The sequence below is a fragment of the Pelophylax lessonae genome, assembly GCF_965119305.1.
Source record: "Pelophylax lessonae genome assembly, chromosome: 5".
In the NCBI taxonomy this organism is placed as follows: Eukaryota; Metazoa; Chordata; class Amphibia; order Anura; family Ranidae; genus Pelophylax; species Pelophylax lessonae.
This window is the reverse complement of record NC_138772.1, coordinates 466,816,916-466,837,827: the sequence shown is the minus strand read 5'-3', so window position 1 is coordinate 466,837,827 and position 20,912 is coordinate 466,816,916. Positions and strand designations below refer to the sequence as shown.

General features: G+C 42.7%; 1 protein-coding gene across 1 annotated transcript in view; it reads left to right on the top strand.

Annotated features, from left to right (window-relative positions):
• The window catches only part of RMDN1 (regulator of microtubule dynamics 1), a 69,769-nt gene that overhangs the window by 40,786 nt on the left and 8,071 nt on the right, over positions 1–20,912 (top strand). Inside the window, exons 8-9 of the mRNA XM_082257450.1 lie at positions 246–276; positions 1,725–1,858. Of these exons, the coding sequence (XP_082113576.1) occupies positions 246–276; positions 1,725–1,858 (165 nt within the window). The remainder of the gene's footprint in view (positions 1–245; positions 277–1,724; positions 1,859–20,912) is intronic.

Here is a 20,912-nt window from a genome sequence, read left to right as displayed (position 1 = left end):
TTGCTTCGTGTTGCGATCTCTGTCCCTCTTTTGGGAAGATCTTCAAGCCACCTATGTTTTCATCTGGACAAGAAGTGAGGAGAAGTCTCTTCAACAGGGATAAGATGGCCCTCCACAACTCAAACCAAAACCGATCCTGTTGGGCAGAATTCTTCTATAATCACAATTTAAAATGTTATTGGCACGTTCTAGCATGAGGAATAACATGTCTTTTGAGGTTAACAATTTTCTTCTTTTCCTTTCAGGCCTTGGTATACTTTGAGAAGGCTGAAGAAGGTAAACTATATACTTAAAAAATGTGTTTATTTTCTTTTAAATGCAGTAGTGCTGATATTGTAAAGCTCAGTTTGGCTGCCCTTAAGTTTTCACACCCCTGAAAGACCAATGGCCAGATGAAGGGATGAGCACAGCAGACTGACAGTGCTGGTGCTAATTGAGAGGTAGTGGCTTAGTGTTGTCAGCCTGCAACAGGAAATGCATAACAAACTTTGCAACAGATTTACAAAAAATCATTAGCTTAGTGCCGGTTCACACTACTCCGACTTGTCAGGCGACTTGGACTTGATAAATTTGTGATTTACAGTAAAGTGGTATGACAGCACTTTCTTCACACGTTTGCAATTGCAAAAGTTGCTGCAGCACAAAGCATAGCAGCCATGGCAACGTGTAGGGACCTGAGCGGCCACCTTATTTTGCAGGTAGGTGCTTGGGGTGTGTTTGCCGCCCCTGTGAAATCTTCCTTACTGACACCCAGCTTTTCCAACAAGTTCCTGCAGGGAAAAACCACATTTGTTTGCACCAGGCTCAGTTTAAAAATGGCACTAGGAGAGGAAATGTAGCACCATTTTAAAATGATGGGAGGTATGTAATTGTGTGTAAATTAATAGTAACTGTTAAAGGAGAAGTCTATGAATAACTTTAGTTTTGGGGTAAGTAAGGGTTGAAACCTCAGATGTTTTTAATGCTTGAAAGGAGAAATGTATCTACAAGGTACATATTTTTAATGTTGGCTGTATCTTCACGAAGGAGCTTTACCCGTACTTCCTGTTCTGATGACATCTGTGACAGGAAGGAAGTAAAATCTTTCCAGTGGGGACACAGCAATAAAAAAAAGTTTTAACCCTTCTCCACCCCTTTCAAAACTAACTTCAAGCACACTGAAATTCCATTTGCAATATCACTGGTTCGCCCTAAGCTGGAAAAATGTCATACCTGGACATCAACTTCCTTTATGTAGAAATAAATAAAAAAGTATGGGCAGTACAGTGGCTTACTGGTTAGCATGTCTGCCTTGCAGCACTGGGTTCTTGATTTTAATCCCAGCTGGGAGTCTATCTGCATGGAATCTGCATGTTCTTCATTTACTTGTGTGGGCTTTCTCCTACACTCCAAAGACACATTGGTAGTATTTGGCTTCTGTCTAAACTGGCCATAGTATATTTGTGTGTATGTTGCATAGTGACTTTAGATTTTAAGCTCCTTGAGGGCATGGCCTGATGTGAATTTACAGTATATAAAGTAAGGTATACCTGTAATTATTTATATAGCACACAATATTCTTTTCCTGTAGAGGAAGTTAACATATCATTTCTTATCGGAGACCTTGCACTGTTTTACATTTCTCTCAGCCTTTAATAAATGAAATGATTCTCTCCTTGAATGCATCACTATACAAAATGCATCCAAGAATTTGTTTCATAATATTGTCTTCAATTTTATTACAGTTGATCCAAACTTCTACAGCAAAAACCTGCTTTACCTGGGCAAGACTTTCTTACAGCTGAAGAATAATGAACTAGCCTTACATTGGCTGCGTAGAGCTAGAGATTATCCTGTAAGAACGGAAGAAGACAAAGAGGTATGACGTGTTTGATGCCAAAATACTGCTTGTGATAGCAACAGTGCATACCACACACAGATACAAAAATGTTTGCAGTTATAAATGCCATCTCTGTGTAGAGGTTTAGTTTGTGCACCACTGGTCATATTACGGCCAGTGTGGAGCATTGTACACTGGTAAACTAAAAACCTGTTCAGGATATCCCCTCCCACTACCAGCATGCTTCTGTGTTTTTGGAACTTAGGAGGATGGATGTCTTTTCTACAGCTCTGATTTGTTAATGCGAACATTTATTTTCCAGTACTTTTTTTTCTTAGATTTTTATTTTTCCTGCATTAAGGCTTTTCCCTATAGGGTGCCTTGAAAAAGTATTCGTACCCCTTGAAATGTTCCACATTTTGTCAAGTTACAACCAAAAATGTAAATGTATTTTATTGGGATTTTGTGATAGACCAGGGATCCTCAAACTATGCCCTTCCAGCTGTTGCAGAACTACATATCCCATGAGGCATTGTAAAACTCTGACATTCACAGACATGAATAGGCATGATGGGAATTGTAGTTCCTGAACAACTGAGGGCCATAGTTTGAAGACCCCTGTAATAGACCAACACAAAGTGGCACCTAATTGTGAAATAGAAGGCAAATGATAAATGGTTTTCAAAATTTTTTACAAATATATGAAAAGTATGGCGTGCATTTGTATTCACCCCCCCCCCCCCAAGTCAATACTTTGTAGAACAACCTTTCCTTCAATTACAGCTGCAAGTCTCTTTTGGTATGTCTCTACCAGCTTTGTACATCTAGAAAGTGGAATTTTTGCCCATTCCTCTTTGCAAAATAGCCCAAGCTCTGTCATATTGGATGGAGAGCATCTGTGAACAGCAATTTTCAAGTCTTGACACAGATTCTCAATTGGTTTAGGTCTGGACTCTGACTGTGCCATTCTAACATATAAATTAGCTTTAATCTAAACTGTTCCATTGTAGCTCTGGCTGTATGTTTAGGGTCATTCTGCTGGAAGATGAACCTCCGCCTCAGTTTCAAGTGTATTGCAGACTCCAACAGGTTTTCTTCATACCCCATACACACGTGCAGATTATCTGAAGACTTTTGTCTGCAGACTTACCAAAACCATATAATATGAGGTCAAACCTAAACACTTTCAATTTGTATGCAATCCGGCAGGCCCTTGCACTACATAGAAAAGGTAAATCTGAAGACAAAAGTCTTCAGATAATCTGCACGTGTGTATGGGGCATTAGATTGCCCTGTATTTGGCTCCAACCATCTTCCCATCAACTCTGACCAGCTTCCCTGTCACTGCTGAAGAAAAGCATCCCTACAACATGTGCAGTGTTAGTTTTCCGCCACATATAGTGTTTTGCTTTTAGGCCAAAAAGTTCAATTTTGGTGTCATCTGAGCAGAGCACCTTCTTCCACATGGCTTCTCGCAAACTGCAAATGGGACTTTTTATGGCTTTCTTTCAACAATGGCTTTCTTCTTGCCACTCTTCCATAAAGGCCAAATTTGTGGAGTGCACAACTAATTGTTGTCCTGTGGACAGATTCTTCCATCCGAGCTGTGGATCTCTGGAGCTCCTGCATGGTTACCATGGGCCTCTTGGCTGCTTCTGTTATTAATGCTCTCCTTGCCCGGCCTTGTCAGTTTAGGTGGACAGCGATGTATTGGTAGTTTTGCAGATGTGCCATACTCTTTCCATTTTCAGATGATGGATTTAACAGTGCTCCGTGAGATGTTCCTAGCTTGGGATATTTTATTTTACCGATGGCTCCTGTGTCCACTGACAGCTCAGCTGATCACATAGTAAACTCTCGGCTTACTATGTGTCACTGACAGTTTATGAATGGATAAGTAGTCTCTCTATACAGACTCCTCATTCATTCATGTAAAGTGCTGCAAAGAAAGGGTGCTGTTAGAGATATGGGGCTCTGTTTAAACCTCTGATAACTCACCATAGACCCCCCCCCCCCCAAAAAAAAAAAAAAAATTATAATTGTAAAATAAAAACATGGAGTGGACTCTGTCAGGCAGATCCATCCGCTCACTGAGGGATCTCTCTGCTGATTACCGCTGAGCAGGCGGATGACAGGTCCACGTCCGCTCTGCTGATGCAGAACGGACACAGCCCGCTGTTCTGTATGGGGCGGTCAGATTGAAACAGGCCACCTGTCCATTTCCACCCGATCTGCTAGATAAATGGGGAATAGGATCCCCATCCGTCTGTTTTTAGTGGACCGGATCAGATGCAGGCAGGTGTAAACGGACATATGTCCATTTACAGCAGCCTCTCCATAGAAAATGGGTGGTCTGATTGGGCCCGCTTGAAAAACAGACAGGCAGACCCAATTGGTCTGCTTTTGGAAAAGGGCCTAAGGCCTTGTTTACACCAGGCATACAGAACATGCCTTTACAGGGATGCACAGGTGTTAGTGCATCGCTGTGCAGGCAGTCCCATTGATGTCATTTGGGATGTAGCAACTGTACAAATAGAGCAGTTGCTCCCAATTTGACATCCATGTAGGTACGCGTGCATGTCCCTGAGCTCACACTGTCTGCCTTCGGGGGTCATGCACCGATGTCCGATTGGGAACAGCAGTTATGCCTGTGCAGCCATGCATCCCAATTGACATAAATAAGACTGCCTGTACAGGGATGCACGGAACACCTGTGCATCCCTGTGTGGGTAAACATGGCCCTCCATAGGCATACACTTTAGTATGTCACATGTGAACGATGCTTTAGTAGTAATTTAGCAGGAATTTTGCAAGGTATGTTGTGTTTGTGCACTATTAATGATTTGAGTGAAAATAGTGATATGAACATTTGCGCAATTATTGCAGGGCCCAAAAAATCAGTAGCACTTTTTTTTATTCTACAGGTCATGTGTTTTCAGAAAATGTCTGGTTTGAGGACCGGTTCACACTGGTGCAATGCCAGAAATTGCATGTGATTTGCACCGCATTGCTATGCTGATCACATGCAATGTCTGTGCAATGCAAATTCAGCCATAAAAACTGTATGGCTGAATTCGCATCGCATTCGGACGAAACTCATGCAGGACCCTTTTGTCTGCACCAGAATTTGATCGCATGGGTGTTCACACTCATGCAATTCGATACCTGTCCAAAAATCACAGTTCGCACTGAGATCTGCAAACCGATCTGGGGTGTCATTAACTTTGTATTGACACCCGTAGCAAGTTGGAAGAGGGCAGTGTAAACTGCCAGTGATTCAGGTGCGATACGGGAACCCGCACTTGATTTGCAGGGTTTCCCGCATCGCACCAGTGTGAACTAAGCCTGAGGGGACTTTTCAAATTCTGAAAGCTGTAAGTGAAAAATGTTAACCTCCTGGATTTTTTGAGTAAATTGTTTTTATTTTACAGTTTTGCGTACATTCAGTTTTCACCATTTCACAAAAAGGTACAATTTAAATGTACAAATTTTTGTAATTTATTAACTCAATACAATTTTAACTTTTATATTTAGTAGGAATTTTGTACATTTTGCCATGTATGAATCCACTATGATTTTAGTGTCTTTTTAGCAAAAAATATTGGTTTGATAAACATTTGCGCAAATATCGCGGTGCCCTAAAAATCTGTAGCGCCTTCTTTTTATTTACTGGCCATGTGCTTTCAGAAAATATATGGTTTGGGGGGTCTTTTATAAACTCTGTAAGTGAAAAAGGAAAACCACCTCCAGATTTTTAGAGAAATTTTTGCGTTTGTCCGATTTTTCACTATTTCTCAAAAAGGCGCAATTTAAAATGTACAAATAATTATTACCTTAATACAGGTCTTTATATTGAGAAGGAACTTGGCAGGGATTTGTAAAATTTGCTGTGTTTGTATCTGCTAATAATGATTTTAGTGCATTTTTTGCGAAAATTTTTGGCAAACATTTGTGCAAATATTCCGGGGCCTTAAAAATCAGTAGCACCTTCCATTTATTCTACTGGCTCTTTTCTTTCAGAAAATGTATAGTTTGGGGGTGTCTTTTAAAAACTCTGAAAGCTGAATGTGAAAAATGGAAACCTCCAGATTTGTTGAGAAATTTGGTTATTTACAGTTTTGTGTACATTCAGTTTTCACCATTTCGCAAAAAGGTGCAATTAAACATTTACAAATATTTGTTATTAACTCAATACAGGTTAAGCTTTTATATTTAGTAGGAATTTAGCAGGAATGTTGTAAATTAGCAGTGTTTGTATCTGCTATAAATGATTTTAGTGTACTTTTAGCGGAAATATTGATTTGGTAAACATATGCACAAATATCGTGGGGTCTTAAAAATCAATAGCACCTTCCTTTTATTCTGGTGGTTTTATGCTTTCAGAAAATATATGGTTTAGGGGGTCTTTAACAAACCCTGAAAGCTGTAAGGGAACAATGAAAACCTTTAGATTTTTGGTTCTTTACATTTTTGCGTACGTTCAGTTTTCACCATTTTGCAAAAAGGTGTAATTTAAAAATTAAAAACATTTATTACCTCAATACAGGTTAAGCTTTTATATTTAGTAGGAATTTAACAGGAATTTTGTGAAATTTGCCATCTTTATATCTGCTAAATATAAATTTAGAGATTTTTTTTAGCGAATATATAGATTTGATAAACATTTGCACAAATATCGCAGGGCGTTTAAAATCAGTAGCACCTTCTTTTTATTTTACAGGTCATGTGCTTTCAGAAAATATATGGTTGGGGGATGGGAGTCTTAAACTCTGAAAGCTGTAAGGGAACAACGAAAACCTCTATATTTTTTGAGAAGTTTGGATACTTTCATTTTTGCTTATGTTGGATTTTCACCATTTTGCAAAAAGTCGCAATCTAAAATTTACAAATAGTGGTTATTAACTCAATACAGGTTAGCTTTTATATTTAGCAGGAATTTTGTAAAATGTGCTGTGTTTTATCTGCTACTAATCATTTTAGTGCATTTTTAGCAAAAATATTGTTTTGATAAACATTTTCCCAAATATCATTGTGCCCTAAAAATCAGTAGCACCTTATTTGTATTTTACTGGTTATGTGCTTTCAGAAAATATATGGTTTGGGGGGTCTTTAGCAAACTCTGAAAGCTGTTAGGGACAAATAAAAAAGCAAAGGAAAAATTGCCAAAAATGGCCTGGCCAGCTAAGTTTAAAAGTGGAGCACAGGGCCTGACAGCGAAAGGATTAAATTACAACACAGGTGGACTCCTTTTTACTAATTATGTGACTTCTGAAGGCAATTAGGTCCTCTAGATTTTTAGTTAGGGGTGGCAGGGTAAAGGGGGCTGAATACAAATGCACGCCACACTTTTCATGTATTAATTTGTAAAAAAAATTGAAAAACCATTTATCATTTTCCTTCCACTTCACAATTATATGCCACTTTGTGTTGATCTATCACATAAAATCCCAATAAAATACATTTACGTTTTTGGTTGTAGCATGACAATGTGGAAAATTTTAAGGGGTATAAATACTTTTTTCTTTCGTTTACTGACAGACACAGCTTCAGTTCTTCAGACCAGTGGGCTTAGCTGCTCTCTCTTCAGAAGTATGACTAGGTGGAAACCTTTTTGGTTATGCCCCTGGGGCAGTCCCAGAGGGTATACCATCACTTCCTGCTGTAGGACTCCAGTTTTTTTTCTGCCTAGTTAGGAGTAAGGACGTGACTCTTTGCTGGGATCTGTGGCCCTGGCATTTTTTCTTATTTCAATTAAATTTTTTACTTTTTATTTATTTTTGTTCCTGTGTGAACTACAATCAACAGCTGGACTGGGCGATGCACTGGATATCCTAGATCCTTACGGTCTTCCCAGTCTGGCCTACGAGTGCGACCCAACTATTAGCTCTGCGCAAGGTTGGCCGCAACATAGCCCCACTGGACGGGGGCTGACCGGCAAGTGAAACCCCTCGCGAGGTCGCATAGCCCTGGTCACGACAACAGTCACGGCCAAAGTTGCAGCATGCCTCAGGCTGCAGCACCCCCTTTCCAAGATGGTGCGGTGGACAGCTGGGAGTGGCGCCCGCCTGGTGACTGTGGGTATGGTGAGTAGTGTCCCCCCGCCTTTCCTGCAAAACTGCTGGGGTGGTCGCGTGCCCCATCCCTGGCAGGCCCCTCCTATGTCCTTCCTCCCCCTTGTCCTTTGTGGGGTTCCCCCCTAAGTTGGTGCCCTCATCTGTCCCCTGTGCCCCCACCCCTTTTAGGGGCATGGATGATATTGGGTTGAGGGGCTCCATTGTACTGGGCTGGAGGACCGGTGGGTGATGCTGCGGTCAGCCCCCTGTAGGGGTTGTCTGTACCAGGGTGCGGCGGAGGGGTCCCCTCCTGGGGTCTGTGAACTTTTCTCTGGGGTCCAGGGTCCCGTGCAGCGCCGCGTGTTGCCACCATTTTGTCGTGGTCTCTTTATTCCCGACTTTGGTGTCCATGTTTGTGCAGTCCAGCGGTCATGTTTTTGGTTTCCTGTAGTCTGATGCAGTGCTGAGGTTGCGGGGGCCTCTAGTGTCAGGTCAGCGTTTCCTCTTCCTGCAGTGCAGCAGACCGTTTTGGCGCTCTCCAGCTCGGATGGTGAGTCTCTGGGGGTATATAGGCTTCCTCTGCTGTATACAGTGCCGCGGGTGCACTGATTCTTGTAGTGCCTCAGCGGTGCACAGGGGGGAGGGACCTCCCGTATTTCCCCCACCCCTCAAAAAAAATTATTTATTTTCTTTGCTGAGCAAACCCTTTATGGTCACAGATCCTATGGAGCACGTTTCACCACCCCATCCACTCCTGTAAGCCACGGGACCCTCTGGGTCTTAGTCTGTACTGGCAGCCATGACGGCAGCCCTGCAGTTGCTAGTAGCCAAAGTAGATGTGGTCCTGCAAAGGAGACCTGGTAAAAAAGCGCCCTCCGCCTTCACCTGTATCCTCTGCTTCCTCAGATTCTGAGGTGAATTTGGCTGCTGCGGACGGGAGTCAGCCCACTGGGTCTGCGTCCACGCACGCTGAGTGCTCTAATAGTGAGGATGAGTCCTTTCCCTCTGCAGCCACACATGAAAAAGCACTGGTGGAGGCCCTGATTAAATCAGTGCGGGAAACTTTAAAGTTGGAGCTCTCGGTTACTGCTGAGTCAGTTACTGCTAAATCTTCCAAGGTGACCAAGGTGTTTCCCTTTTCTGCCTATTTTGACGAGATTGTCACTAATCAGTGGGGTTCCCCGAAATGCATGATTGGCATACCTAAGAATTTTGCAAGGAGATATCCCTTTGAGGGATCTCTTCTGAAGAAACTAACAATTCCACCGTCGGTGGACTCTCAGGTTTCCAGGCTTAATAAGGCCACACTTTTGCCGGTGGAAGAGTCTCCCTCTTTTAACCAGTTCCTGACCACCCGCCGCCTTTTTACTGCGGCAGGGTGGCTCGTACAGGCAGAACGACGTAAACCTACCTGTAGACCTGTTGTAAACACAGCTGACCGTCCTTCTCCCTGGGATGATCGCAGAGCTCATGTGATCCTGCTATATAGGATCACAGGTCTCTGTGGTCATCTCAGAAGCCACGCCCCCCCACCGTTAGAATCACTCCCCTAGGGTCACATTTAACCCCTTGATCACCTATACTGTTAACCCCTTCCCTGGCAGTGTCATTATTACAGTAACAGTGTATATTTTTAGTACTGATTACTGTAGTAATATCACTGGTACCCCCAAAAGTGTCAAAAATGTTAGTCAGGGGTCCGATCTGTCCGCCGCAATGTAACTGTCCCGCAAAAAATCGCAGATCACCGCCAATACTAGTAAAAAAAAAAAAAAAAAAAAAAACAATAAAAAATTACATAAATCTTTCCCGTAGTTAATAGACACAATAACTTTTGCGCAAACAATCAAAATACGCTTACTGCAATTTTTTTTTACCAAAAATATGTAGAAAACAAATTTGCCTAAAATGTAATAAAATTTTGATTTTTTTTGGGGTGGGGGAATGTTGTATAGCAGAAAGTGAATTTTTTTTTTTTTTTCAAAATTATCCCTGTTTTTGTTTATAACGCAAAAAATAAAAATCGCACAAGTGATCAAATACCACTAAAAGAAAGCTCTATTTGCGGGAAAAAAGGACGTAATTTTCTTTTGGGTACAGCGTCGCACGACCGCTCAATTGTCCGTTAAAAATAACGCAGTGCCGAATCGCAAAATAGGGCCTGGTCATTGAGGGGGCAAATCCTTCCGGTCCAGAACTGGCTAAGGACCCCATGGACAAAAGAGCTGGGGCTCTGGTCCAGTACCTCTTCACCGTGGCTGGTTTAATTTTAAGACCGCTGTTTGCTATCACCTTGGTATCCCAGACCTTAACGGAATGGGCTAAGATTTTGCGCCAGGATCCGCCAGCTCAGAATGGTGTTGACTCCCCTAGTCACCACCCTTCTGAGCTGGCGGACCTAGCGGATCAGTTGATCCAAGGATTACAGTATATTTGTGATGCACCTCTGGATGCAGCCCTCTTGGCCTGCAGGGTTTCTGTAACGGCGGTGAGATTCTTCGCCACATGATCTGGTTAAAGTACTGGTCAGCTGACCAGGCTTCTAAAAAGGTACTGACTGATCTTCCTTTTGTGTGTGACCGTCTGTTCGGTACCTCTATGGAAGAGATCATTAGGGGCCTTACAGAAGGCAAGAGTACGTTGCTTCCACAGACTGCTAAGGTCAAGGAATCTTGCCGTAAGCGGGGAACCTTCTTTTCAGCTCACAAGCAGCCCTTTTGTCCAGCTGGCTTGCAGGAAAAGGGCTTGAGATGCTCCAAGAGACCCTGGAATGGTAAGTCCAAAAGTGGGCGCTTCTGGTACCGCAGACAAGCCTTCCCCAGATTGATGGAGCGCCCTCACCCGCATCTGGGGTGGGGGGACCTCTTAGCTTCTTTCTGGATCCGTGGACCTTCTCATTCAGGACAAATGGGTCCACAAACTGATTTGGTTCGGTTACCAGATCGAGTTTTGGTCTTTGCCTCAGACAAGGTTCTTTCCTTCAAACTTACGCCTGTCTCCAGAGCAGCTACAGGGCCTCTAGGGAGCAGTGCAGGACCTGTTAGCAAAGGAGTTATTGTGCCTGTTCCAGAGTCGGAATGTTTCCAAGGTTTTTATTCAAATCGGTTTACAGTTCCCAGGAAGGAAGGCAAGGTTCATCTGATCTTAGATCCCAATGCTCTGAACCACTTTGCGGGTTCAGAAATTTGCAGATGGAGTCCATCAGCACAGTAGTAGCTTTCCTGCATCAAGGAGATCTGCTGGCGTCTATTGATCTCCAGGACGCCTACCTTCATATTCCAATATATGTCGGGCATCGGCGTTCTCTTCGTTTTGCCGTGGGCGAGGAGCACTTTCAGTTAGTGTAATTTACCCTTTGGTCTCGTTTCAGCTCCTCGAGTGTTCACAAAGGTTTTTGCTCCAGTGTTGGCCTTGTTACGGCAGAAGGGGATTGCGGTACTAGGTTACCTGCACTTCTGCGTGCAGAGTCTTCCTCAGCTCTAGAAGCCGACTTGATGTTACGGTGCGAACTCTGCAGGATCTGATTCTGTTGAGTCTGGGTTTGAGGGAGTCTTCTATGGTGGCTCTGCTCCCCGGCTTTACGTCCTTTCTTCCCCTGTATTGGACTGTAATCACCACGAATGCCAGTCTGTCCGGATGGGGAGGTGTCTTGGGAGTGTGTTCTGTCCAAGGTGTCTGGACTCGGGAAGAATCCAGGTTGCCAATCAATATCCTGGAAATTCGGGTGATCAGACTTTGGCTGTTTCAATGGATGGATCATCTGCAGGGATGCCCTGTGCGGATACATTTGAACAATGCTGTGGCATATGTCAATCATCAAGGGGGCACAAAGAGTGCCCTGGCCTCCCTGCTCCTTTTCTGTGTCTCGCCTGTTGGAGTTTCTATAATTGGGTGTAGGTCAACATTTGGCTCTGGGCACCATCAAGGGCCAGATTTCCACCTTGGCTATTTTTTCCAAAGGCCATTGGCAGTGAAGTCCTTGGTTCTCATCTTTGTGCAATGAGTTCGCCATCTAGCTCTTCTGGTGCGATCCCTGGTACCTCTGTGGGATCTCAAGTTGGTTCTGTCGGTGCTTCAAAGGCCTCCCTTTGAAAATATTGGAGAAATTCCTCTGCTCACTCTGTCGCAGAAGGTGGCATTCTTAGTAGCTATTCCGCACGTCGTGTGGCAGAGTTGGCTGCGTTGTCCTGTCGGTCACCTTACTTGGTGATTCATAGGGACAAGGTGGTGTTGTGACCCTGTCAGGTGTTCCTTCCTAAGGATGTCTCAGGGGTTCATTTGAATGAAGACATTGTGCTACAGTCCCTATGTCCTAAATCAAAACATCCTAAGTAAATTGCCTTGCATTCTTTAGATGTGGTAAGGGCGATTTGGGTGTACCTGGCAGTGACAGAACCGATTAGGAAATCCGATTCTTTGTTCTTACAGATGGACCTCGTAAGGGGCAAGCCGCATCTGCTGCGACCATTTTCAAGTGGACCAGGCAGACGGTGGTGCAGGCCTACTCCATTAAGTGTCAGGTTCCTCCTTTCCCTGTTAAAGCACATTCTATGAGGGCACTTAGTGCCTCCTGGGCCTTTCGTCATCAGGCGTCAGTGGTTCAAGTGTGCAAGGTGGCTACACCTTTTATAAGATGGATGTACTTGCATCTTGGGATGCAGCATTTGGCCGCAAAGTTTTGCAGGCTGCGGTTGCGGGGCTTCCGCTTCTTGAGGGTGAAAATTTTTCCTGGTGGTGAGCTCCAGTTGTTCCTAGTTGAGCTCCTGTTGTTACCTGGTTGGCTGTGTTTAGCCTTGTTGGGAATTCTGCGTTTGCTGTGTTTTTTCCCACCCCTCATGTTGACACTGCTTTGGGGCATCTCACTGATCTGAAGAATTGAATCAGTGTCTGTCAGTGAACAAAAGAGAAAACTGGATTTTTGTCTTACCGTAAAATCCTGTGATGGTATACCCTCTGGGACTGCCCCAGTGGCGTTACCAAAAAGGTTTCCGCCTAGTCATACTCCTGAAGAGAGTGCAGCTAAGCCCACTGGTTTGCAGAATTAAAGCTGTGTCTGTCAGTGAACCTCAGAGAAAAGGATTTTGCGGTAAGACAAAAATCCAGTTTTTCAAGGCACTGTATCTCTGCTGGAATTTATTCTTTTTGATTGCAGCTTTACAGCGTGGGTATTTTCAGCTTGGCTTTTGGAGCACTACATCTGAACCCCACTATCCTGGACTTGTACTGATAGCCTGGAAGTGACCATTGGGCACTGGACACTGCTTTGAGTGCTTTTCAAAACTCCTTTCTGATAAAACTGTGGATCGCTTGTCAGGTCCAGAGTTGTTAGCACTGCCCTAGAGCTTGCCCTGTCTCTGAAGACTCACTTGATGAGTAGGCCAGTCAAGCTGAGCACCTTTAGCTACCTGTGTTATTTTAGTTGCTGGGTGCCTTTATTGTTTTGCCACAGAAGGGCATATTACTGTGGTACTGAGCACTGTCATCAGCTGGGTGGAGTGTTGTGTGCTCTGTGCTAGCTTTCCTGCTGTACAGTTTGAGGAAGCACCTCTCTGCTGCTGCTCCTGCTTGTAAAAAGTGATGTGTAATTTTGCTCTCCAAACTATTTTCACTGGATTCCACTCTGGATCCAGTTGTGTCCCACCTTAGCAGAGCACTTCCCATTCCGATAGAGGATGTACCTGTCACTAAAGCGGAGCTAAACTCCACTATACTTAAACCTATTTCAATAGCCCAACGTGCCTCGCTGGCATCTTCTACCCGACTTCTTCCAAGTGCCAGGCTGCTGTCTTCATTGGCCGGCACTGGATGAGGTCACTCCTGGGAATGCAGCACACAGGCTCTGTGCCAGAATATAAGCTGAGCTGCATTGCATGCCTCTTCTGCATTTAAAAGCCTGCCTGCTCACACCTTTGGAAAGCAGGACTGCAGGGAACTTTGTCACCTTGGAAGTCCTAGTGCTTCCTTGCTCTTGCTGACCTGCACACTACCTTAAACATGTTTGCATGTAGTCACTTGGAAATATTATTGCGAGTGTGGATTAATACATTTCTCTTGGCAACTGTGAATGTATAAATGAGTCTACAGTTCTGCATGAATACGCAGATGCTCTTGCACAGTTGTTAATTATTAGCCATTTTTACCAGTTTAACTACTTCAATACCGGCACTTTCACCCCCTTCCTGCCCAGGCTAATTTTCAGCTTTTAACGCTGTTGCATTTTGAATGACAATTGCGTGGTCATGCAACACTGTACCTAAACTAAATTAATCTAATTTCTTCCCCACAAATAGAGCTTTCTTTTGGTGGTATTTGATCACCGCAAGGTTTTTTTCTTTTTTGCTAAACAAATAAAAAAAATGTTTTTCAAACTTTTCGGTCTTTTTTTATTTGTTATAAATTTTTTTAAACAAATACGTTGTTTCCTGCATTGATGCACACTGATAGGCAGCATTGGTGCGCACACATATGTGGCACTGGGCACTGGTGGGCAGCACTGATGAGGAGGGCATTGACAGGCTCCCTGAGCACTGATGGGCATCCCTGGTGGCCATGGGTGGGAAATCCCTGGTGGCGTCCCCCAAGGGTCTGCACTGGTAATCAATGCTCTGATTACCAGCACAGACCCCCCCCCCCGTCAGGAGAGCCGCCGATTTGTCTCTCCTCTACTCGCGCCTGTCAGGCACGAACTGAGGAAGGCAGATCAACGGCTCTTCCTATTTACTATGTAACCAGCTGTGATTGGACACAGCTGGTCACATGTTAAAGAGCCTACGTCCTATGCTCTTTACGGGGATCAGAGATGCGGTGTGTCAGTGATATGACGCCCAGCCAGGATAGAACAACCACTTTGCGGCCATTATTTTGCTATAGGACGGGCGGGAAGTGATTAAAAAAAAAAAGTGTGAAAATGTTTGGGGCCATTCTGTCAGTCATTGGTTGGTAACGCCCTCTTTGGCACAATTTATAGCTGCTGAGCATTTCATGTATCTGGCTAACAGTCTCTCTCTTCCTCAGATAAGTCATTTCTTGAAGTAATCAAATTTTTTATTTTGAGGCCTTTTAATGATAATGATCATTGGAATATCCCAATTCTATATCTTTATGGATGGCTGTACCTTAGCCTCCAAAACTTGATACTTAGGGAGGCAATCACATCCCACAGCATATTCTATTCAACCCAAAACATAACAATTGGTGTTCTTTTGTTGAATGAAGTCTTCCGCTTTTCTTCTTTCTTACAAAACTTACATTTAGGTAAGATAACAAAAGAAGTCTTTTTTTTTGTTTCATCACACCTCTGATTTATCTAGGTAATTTGTTTCATGCTTCAGACAATGATTGAGCCTCATTCACACCGGCACTGTCAAACCTGTGTTTTATAGGACATTTATAAACACGTATAAATGCATGTATTGATTTTTCAATGGTGCCATTCACACTGAACGTTTAGCACTGTCTAGAAAAAGATTGAATTCTGTGTGTGCGGGATCCAGTTAGACACTTTTAATGCATATTGCTAAACCTGCTTAAAAGCCAGAACATGCAGGAAAAAAAGTGATATGGGAAGCATAACTCCTCCTACATTGAGTGTTCAGCCTGGTGCATGAAATTCTGGTGTTTAGCTGCCAGTGGAAGGCACAGGAGCACAGTCCAGCCCCTGTGCCATTAGTCTTTAAAACTCTGAGAGGCTGGATGGTGCATTGAGCAGGACATTCCCCTCAGGGTGATCTATGTACATTGCAAGTATTTAACAAATGTTGCAGACTCCTACCTTTTTGTTGTTCTGAAGAAATCGTTTGCTCCTCTCTGTTGAGTGGGACAAATGGGAGTGGTTTCATAATTATCAGCTGTGGCAGCTGCAGGGCTCTAATGAGGAAAGCTACTGGGTCTGCATCCCTTTAGACGTGTTCCTATCGGGAGTATCTCACCAAAAATTAAATTTTTGTTGCAGGGGATGCCAGAAATTTGACTGGTATCTTAGGCAAACTTCTGGGAAAATTGGTGAGCCAATCACACAAGCAATATATTTCCCCCCCCCCCCCCCCCTAAAGTGGAGTTACCCTTTACAGCTCAATTAAACTTACAGATCAAATTGGCTAAATACACTTCCCAAAAAATTAAAGGATCACTTTGAAAACACATCAGATCTCTTTTCTGGGGAAAAATATCATGCTGGATATCCATACTGATATGGACTGGGTAATGAGTTAGGAAGGAAAGGATGCCACATTGTAGGGTGATAATTTTTATTTCCATCAAACAGAGGGCTGAATTCAAAGACACCCCGAAAATCAAAGTGAAAAAATGATGAAGCCAGCTATTCCATTTTACTGAAATTTCATTGCAGCCACTCAAAATGGTACTCCGTTGTTTGTATGGCCCCCACGTGCTTGTATGCATGCCAGACAACGTCTGGGCATGCTCCTTTTGAGACGAGGGTCTCCTGAGGTATTTCCTCCCAGATCTGGACCAGGGCATCATTAAGCTCCCAAACAGACTGAGGTGCAACTTGGCGGTGTCGAATGGATCTAAACCTAATGTTCTTGAGGTGTTCCATTGGAATTAGGTTAGGCAAGCGTGGGGGCCATTCAATGGTATCCATTCTTTCATCCTCCCAGGAACTGGCTGCATATTCTCCCCACATGAGGCCGGGCATTGTCGTGCACCAGGAGGAACCCAGGACGCACTGCACCAGCGTAGGGTCTGATAATGGGTCCAAAGATTTAATCCCAATACCTAATGGCAGTCAGAGTGCCATTGTCTAGCCGGTAGAGGTCTGTGTGCGTCCCTCCATGGATATGCCTCCCCAGACTATCACTGACCCACCACAAAACTGGTCATGCTGAACAATGTTACAGGCAGCATAACGTTCTCCACAATTTCTCCAGACCCTTTCACATCTATCCCATGTTGTCAGGTTGAAAATGCTCTCATCTGTGAAAATCAAAGGGAACCAGTGGTGGACCTGCCGGTTCTGGTGTTCAATGACAAATGCCAATCAAGCTCCACGGTTTCTTATTGTTTGGTCAGAGACCTTCACACCAGTGGCCTGCTGGAGGTCATTTTGTAGGGCTCTGGCAGTGCTCATCCTGTTCCTCCTTCCACAAAGGAAAATACTGGTCCTGCTGATTAGATAAGGACCTTCTACAGCTCTATCCAGCTCTCATAGAGTAACTGTCTCCTGGAATCTCTTCCATGTTCTTGAGACTGGTGGGAGACACAGCAAACCTTCTGGCAATGGTACGTATTGATGTGCCATCCTGGAGGAGTTGGAATGCCTGCGCAACCTCTATAGTGTCCAGGTATTGCCTCATGCTACCAGTAGTGACACTAGCCAAGCCAAATGGGAAACTAGTGAAAAAACAGTCAGAAAAGATGAGTAGGGGAAATAATTTCAGTGGCCTCCACATGTAAAACTATTCCTGTTTTGGAGGCAGTCTCATTGTTGCCCATTTAGTGCCCCTGTTGATTTTCATTAACACCAAAGCAGTTGAAACAGAATAACAAGCTCCTCTGCTACGTAACTGACCATATCAACATCCCAGTTTAATTGACTTGATGCTATACCCAGATTAAAAAGTGTTCCCTACATTTTTTTTGTGCAGGGTACATTTAAGGTGAATCAAAACCCAAAAGGTGGGCAGTCCTACAGTTAAAAAGCAGCCACCGCATGATTACAAAAAGCAGTAACCAGCTAGCACGCTGCAGAGTGGGACCCTTACTCTCTGTGGAGAAGCAGTGATTTTTTATTTTAAATGTCTCTGATGTGGTTCCTGCTTATTCAGAGCCACAGCTTTGCAGAGAGGAGCTTTACTGATTGCAGAGCTAGAAGTCTGACTCTGTAGGTATGGCATGTCGGATCTCTGCACTACTATCCCATGGAGAGCAAGGGTCCTACTTTGCAGCAGCTGGCAGGGTACAGATTTTACACACTCAGGCTGTGTCTGCTTTATAAAGAAAACAAATTGTGACTTTGCATATGTTTTTGTTTTGATGTACGTGGAATGTATTAAAGCTGAATTGAACTTTGTTTAATTAGTTAACTTCTATGTCTCCCTTCAAATTCTATTGTAAATGTGTAATGTAGATGTCCACATGGGCTCAAATCTGGTGTTCTATAGTCCTTAGGGTACGCCATTGTGAACACATTCTGGGCATTAGACCCCCGGCCTCCATAGTCTAAACAATGTCTATTTCTGGGTGTAAACATATCCTTGATATAAAGGTAGCTGTTCTAGATTTATATACCAACCCTTATGTTCGATTTGGAGCGTTTTGGTTTTTATCAACAGGCCCAGCAGCCATATGCAAACACTTAGATTAGGAGTACCATCTCTCGGTATCCTTGTACAAAGATCAGAGGTCCTGAGGAAGCTAGGTTTCCCACGAAACGCGTTGACTCTTTAAAGTGGTTCTCAAGGCCATATGAATGAATAACTTTGCATGCAATTTTAATTATTCTTTTAAATGTCTGTTATACATTGGGAAAAAAAACAACCTCTTGATTTTATATACCACTATATTATCTGTACCACACCCAAGGAGCTATAAAGTCCTGTGTGTTTGGTAGTTTGTTATATATTTATATATAGTCCATAGTAGTGTACAATGATGTTCAATTAAAAAACACCAAGATTTTTTTAAGAGCATTTTACATTACAATCCAATGGTAATCAGCTTAAAAAATATATGTCAAATGAGTGCATTAGGAAAATACTCATTAAGGTCTCATGCACACTGGACGTTTTTGCAGTTGCTTCTAGGGAGGTCAGGCTTTTTTTTTTTTTTCTGCTTCTAAACTCCCCTTCATGTTAGTTTGTGTCCATGCACATATTGGGGTTTATTTACTAAAGGCAAATCCACAGTGAAATACAAGTGCGCTTGGAAGTGCAGTCGCTGTAGATCTAAAGGGAGACATGCAAGGAAAATAAAAAAAAAACCAGCATTTGTGCTTGCACATGCTTGGATGATAGAAATCAGCAGAGCGTTCCCTCATTTTAGATCTTCCCCCTCAGATCTACAGCGACTGCACTTGGAAGCGCACAGTGGATTTGCCTTTAGTAAATAAACCCCATAGACTTTTAGCAGTGTTTTGTGGCAGGTGCTTTTAGAGGCAAAACTCCCCCCAACCACCCCCCACCCCCGTCAGTGTGCCCAGGAGCAGCAGAGTTTTTTTGTTTTTTTTTTGGGCAAAAAAAAAAGAAAACCTGGACATATATATTTTGTGGATTTTTTATCTTCTTTAATTTTGCACATGGTCACCTTTTCTTTTTACTACACTGTATCCTTACATTGGGATTACATTAGAGGTAGGCTGCAGCCAGGTAAGCATACCATAGAGCGGATTTCTTATATAAACATGTGTTTAAGCATTAATTCATTTCAATAGCCAGAATAAATTATTTTGCTCAATTAAAGCGCTTGATGCCTGTCAATGCGACTAAACGTGTTAACCACTTCAGTAAAGGGCACTTTTACACCCTTCCTGCTTAGGCCACACATGTGGTATTGCCATACTCAGGAGGAGTAGTAGAATGTGTTTTGGGGTGTAGTTGCAAGTATACATATGTTGTGTGAAAGTAATAACCTGTTAATACGTCAATTTGTAAAAAAAAAAAATAATAATTTTGCAAAGAATTGTGGGAAACAAATTACAACTTCAAAAACTCACCATGCCCCTTATTAAATACCTTGGAATGTCTACTTTCCAAAAAGGGGTCATTTGGGGGGTATTTGTACTTTCCTGACTTTTTAGTGTCTCAAGAAATGAGATACTCCTTCAGTACATCAGGTGTGATCAAGTTTCAATGATTAGTGCCATCATTTGTGGACTCTATAACTTTCACAAAGACCAAATAATATACAATTATTTGGGTTATTTTACCAAAGATTAATAGCAGTATAAATTTTGGCCAAAGTTTGTGAAGAAAAATTACTAATTTTCCAAATTTTATGACAAACAAAGAGAATGCGTTTTTTCACAATATTTTCAGTCTTTTATTTATAGCACAAAAAATAAAAAACCCAGTAGTGATTAAATACCATCAAAAGAAAGCTCTATTTGTGTGAAAAAAAAAAAAAGACACAATTTTTTTTTATGGGTACAGTGTTGCACGACTGAATAATTGTCATTCAAAGTGTGAGAGCACTGAAAATCGGTCTGGGAAGGAAGGGGGTAAAAGTGCACTGTAGGCAAGTGGTTAAACATTTAATTTGTTTACTTGAAAAATAAAAAGACTGTATGTTGCTTGATGTTATTTATAATACATGAAATACAATAATAATTGACTGATTTAGAGCCGGTTCATACTACCACGACCAGAAAGTCGCCCCGTGACTTGAAGAGACTTGTTTAGAGACTTGGAAGAGACTTGTGCACTACTTTGAAGGGACAGGCGACTTTGTGGGGAATGCCTGGCTAATCTCTTTCTTCTTCTTGGAAAGTCTGATAACAAGTCGCTTCAATTAAGATAAGGAGGCCACTCCCATTGAAGTATATGGGACAAGTTGGATCACAGGTCGCCTCAAAGTAGTACAGAATCCTTTTCTGAAGTCGGAGCAACTTCAGTAGTGCCAATTAAGACGGCACTGATTGATTAACATTGCTTTTGTTATGTCAAGCGACCTGGGGCTACACAAGTCACCTCACAAGTCGTGCTAGTGTGAATGGGCTCTTATTAGAGTTACATGACCTTATACAGTGCCTTGCGAAAGTATTCGGCCCCCTTGAACTTTGCGACTTTTTGCCACATTTCAGTCTTCAAACATAAATATATAAAACTGTAATTTTTTTGTGAAGAATCAACAACAAGTGGGACACAATCATGAAGTGGAACGAAATTTATTGGATATTTCAAACTTTGTTAAATAAAAAACTGAAAAATTGGGCGTGCAAAATTATTCAGCCCCTTTACTTTCAGTGCAGCAAACTCTCTCCAGAAGTTCAGTGAGGATCTCTGAATAATCCAATGTGGACCTAAATGACTAATGATGATAAATAGAATCCACCTGTGTTTAATCAAGTCTCCGTATAAATGCAC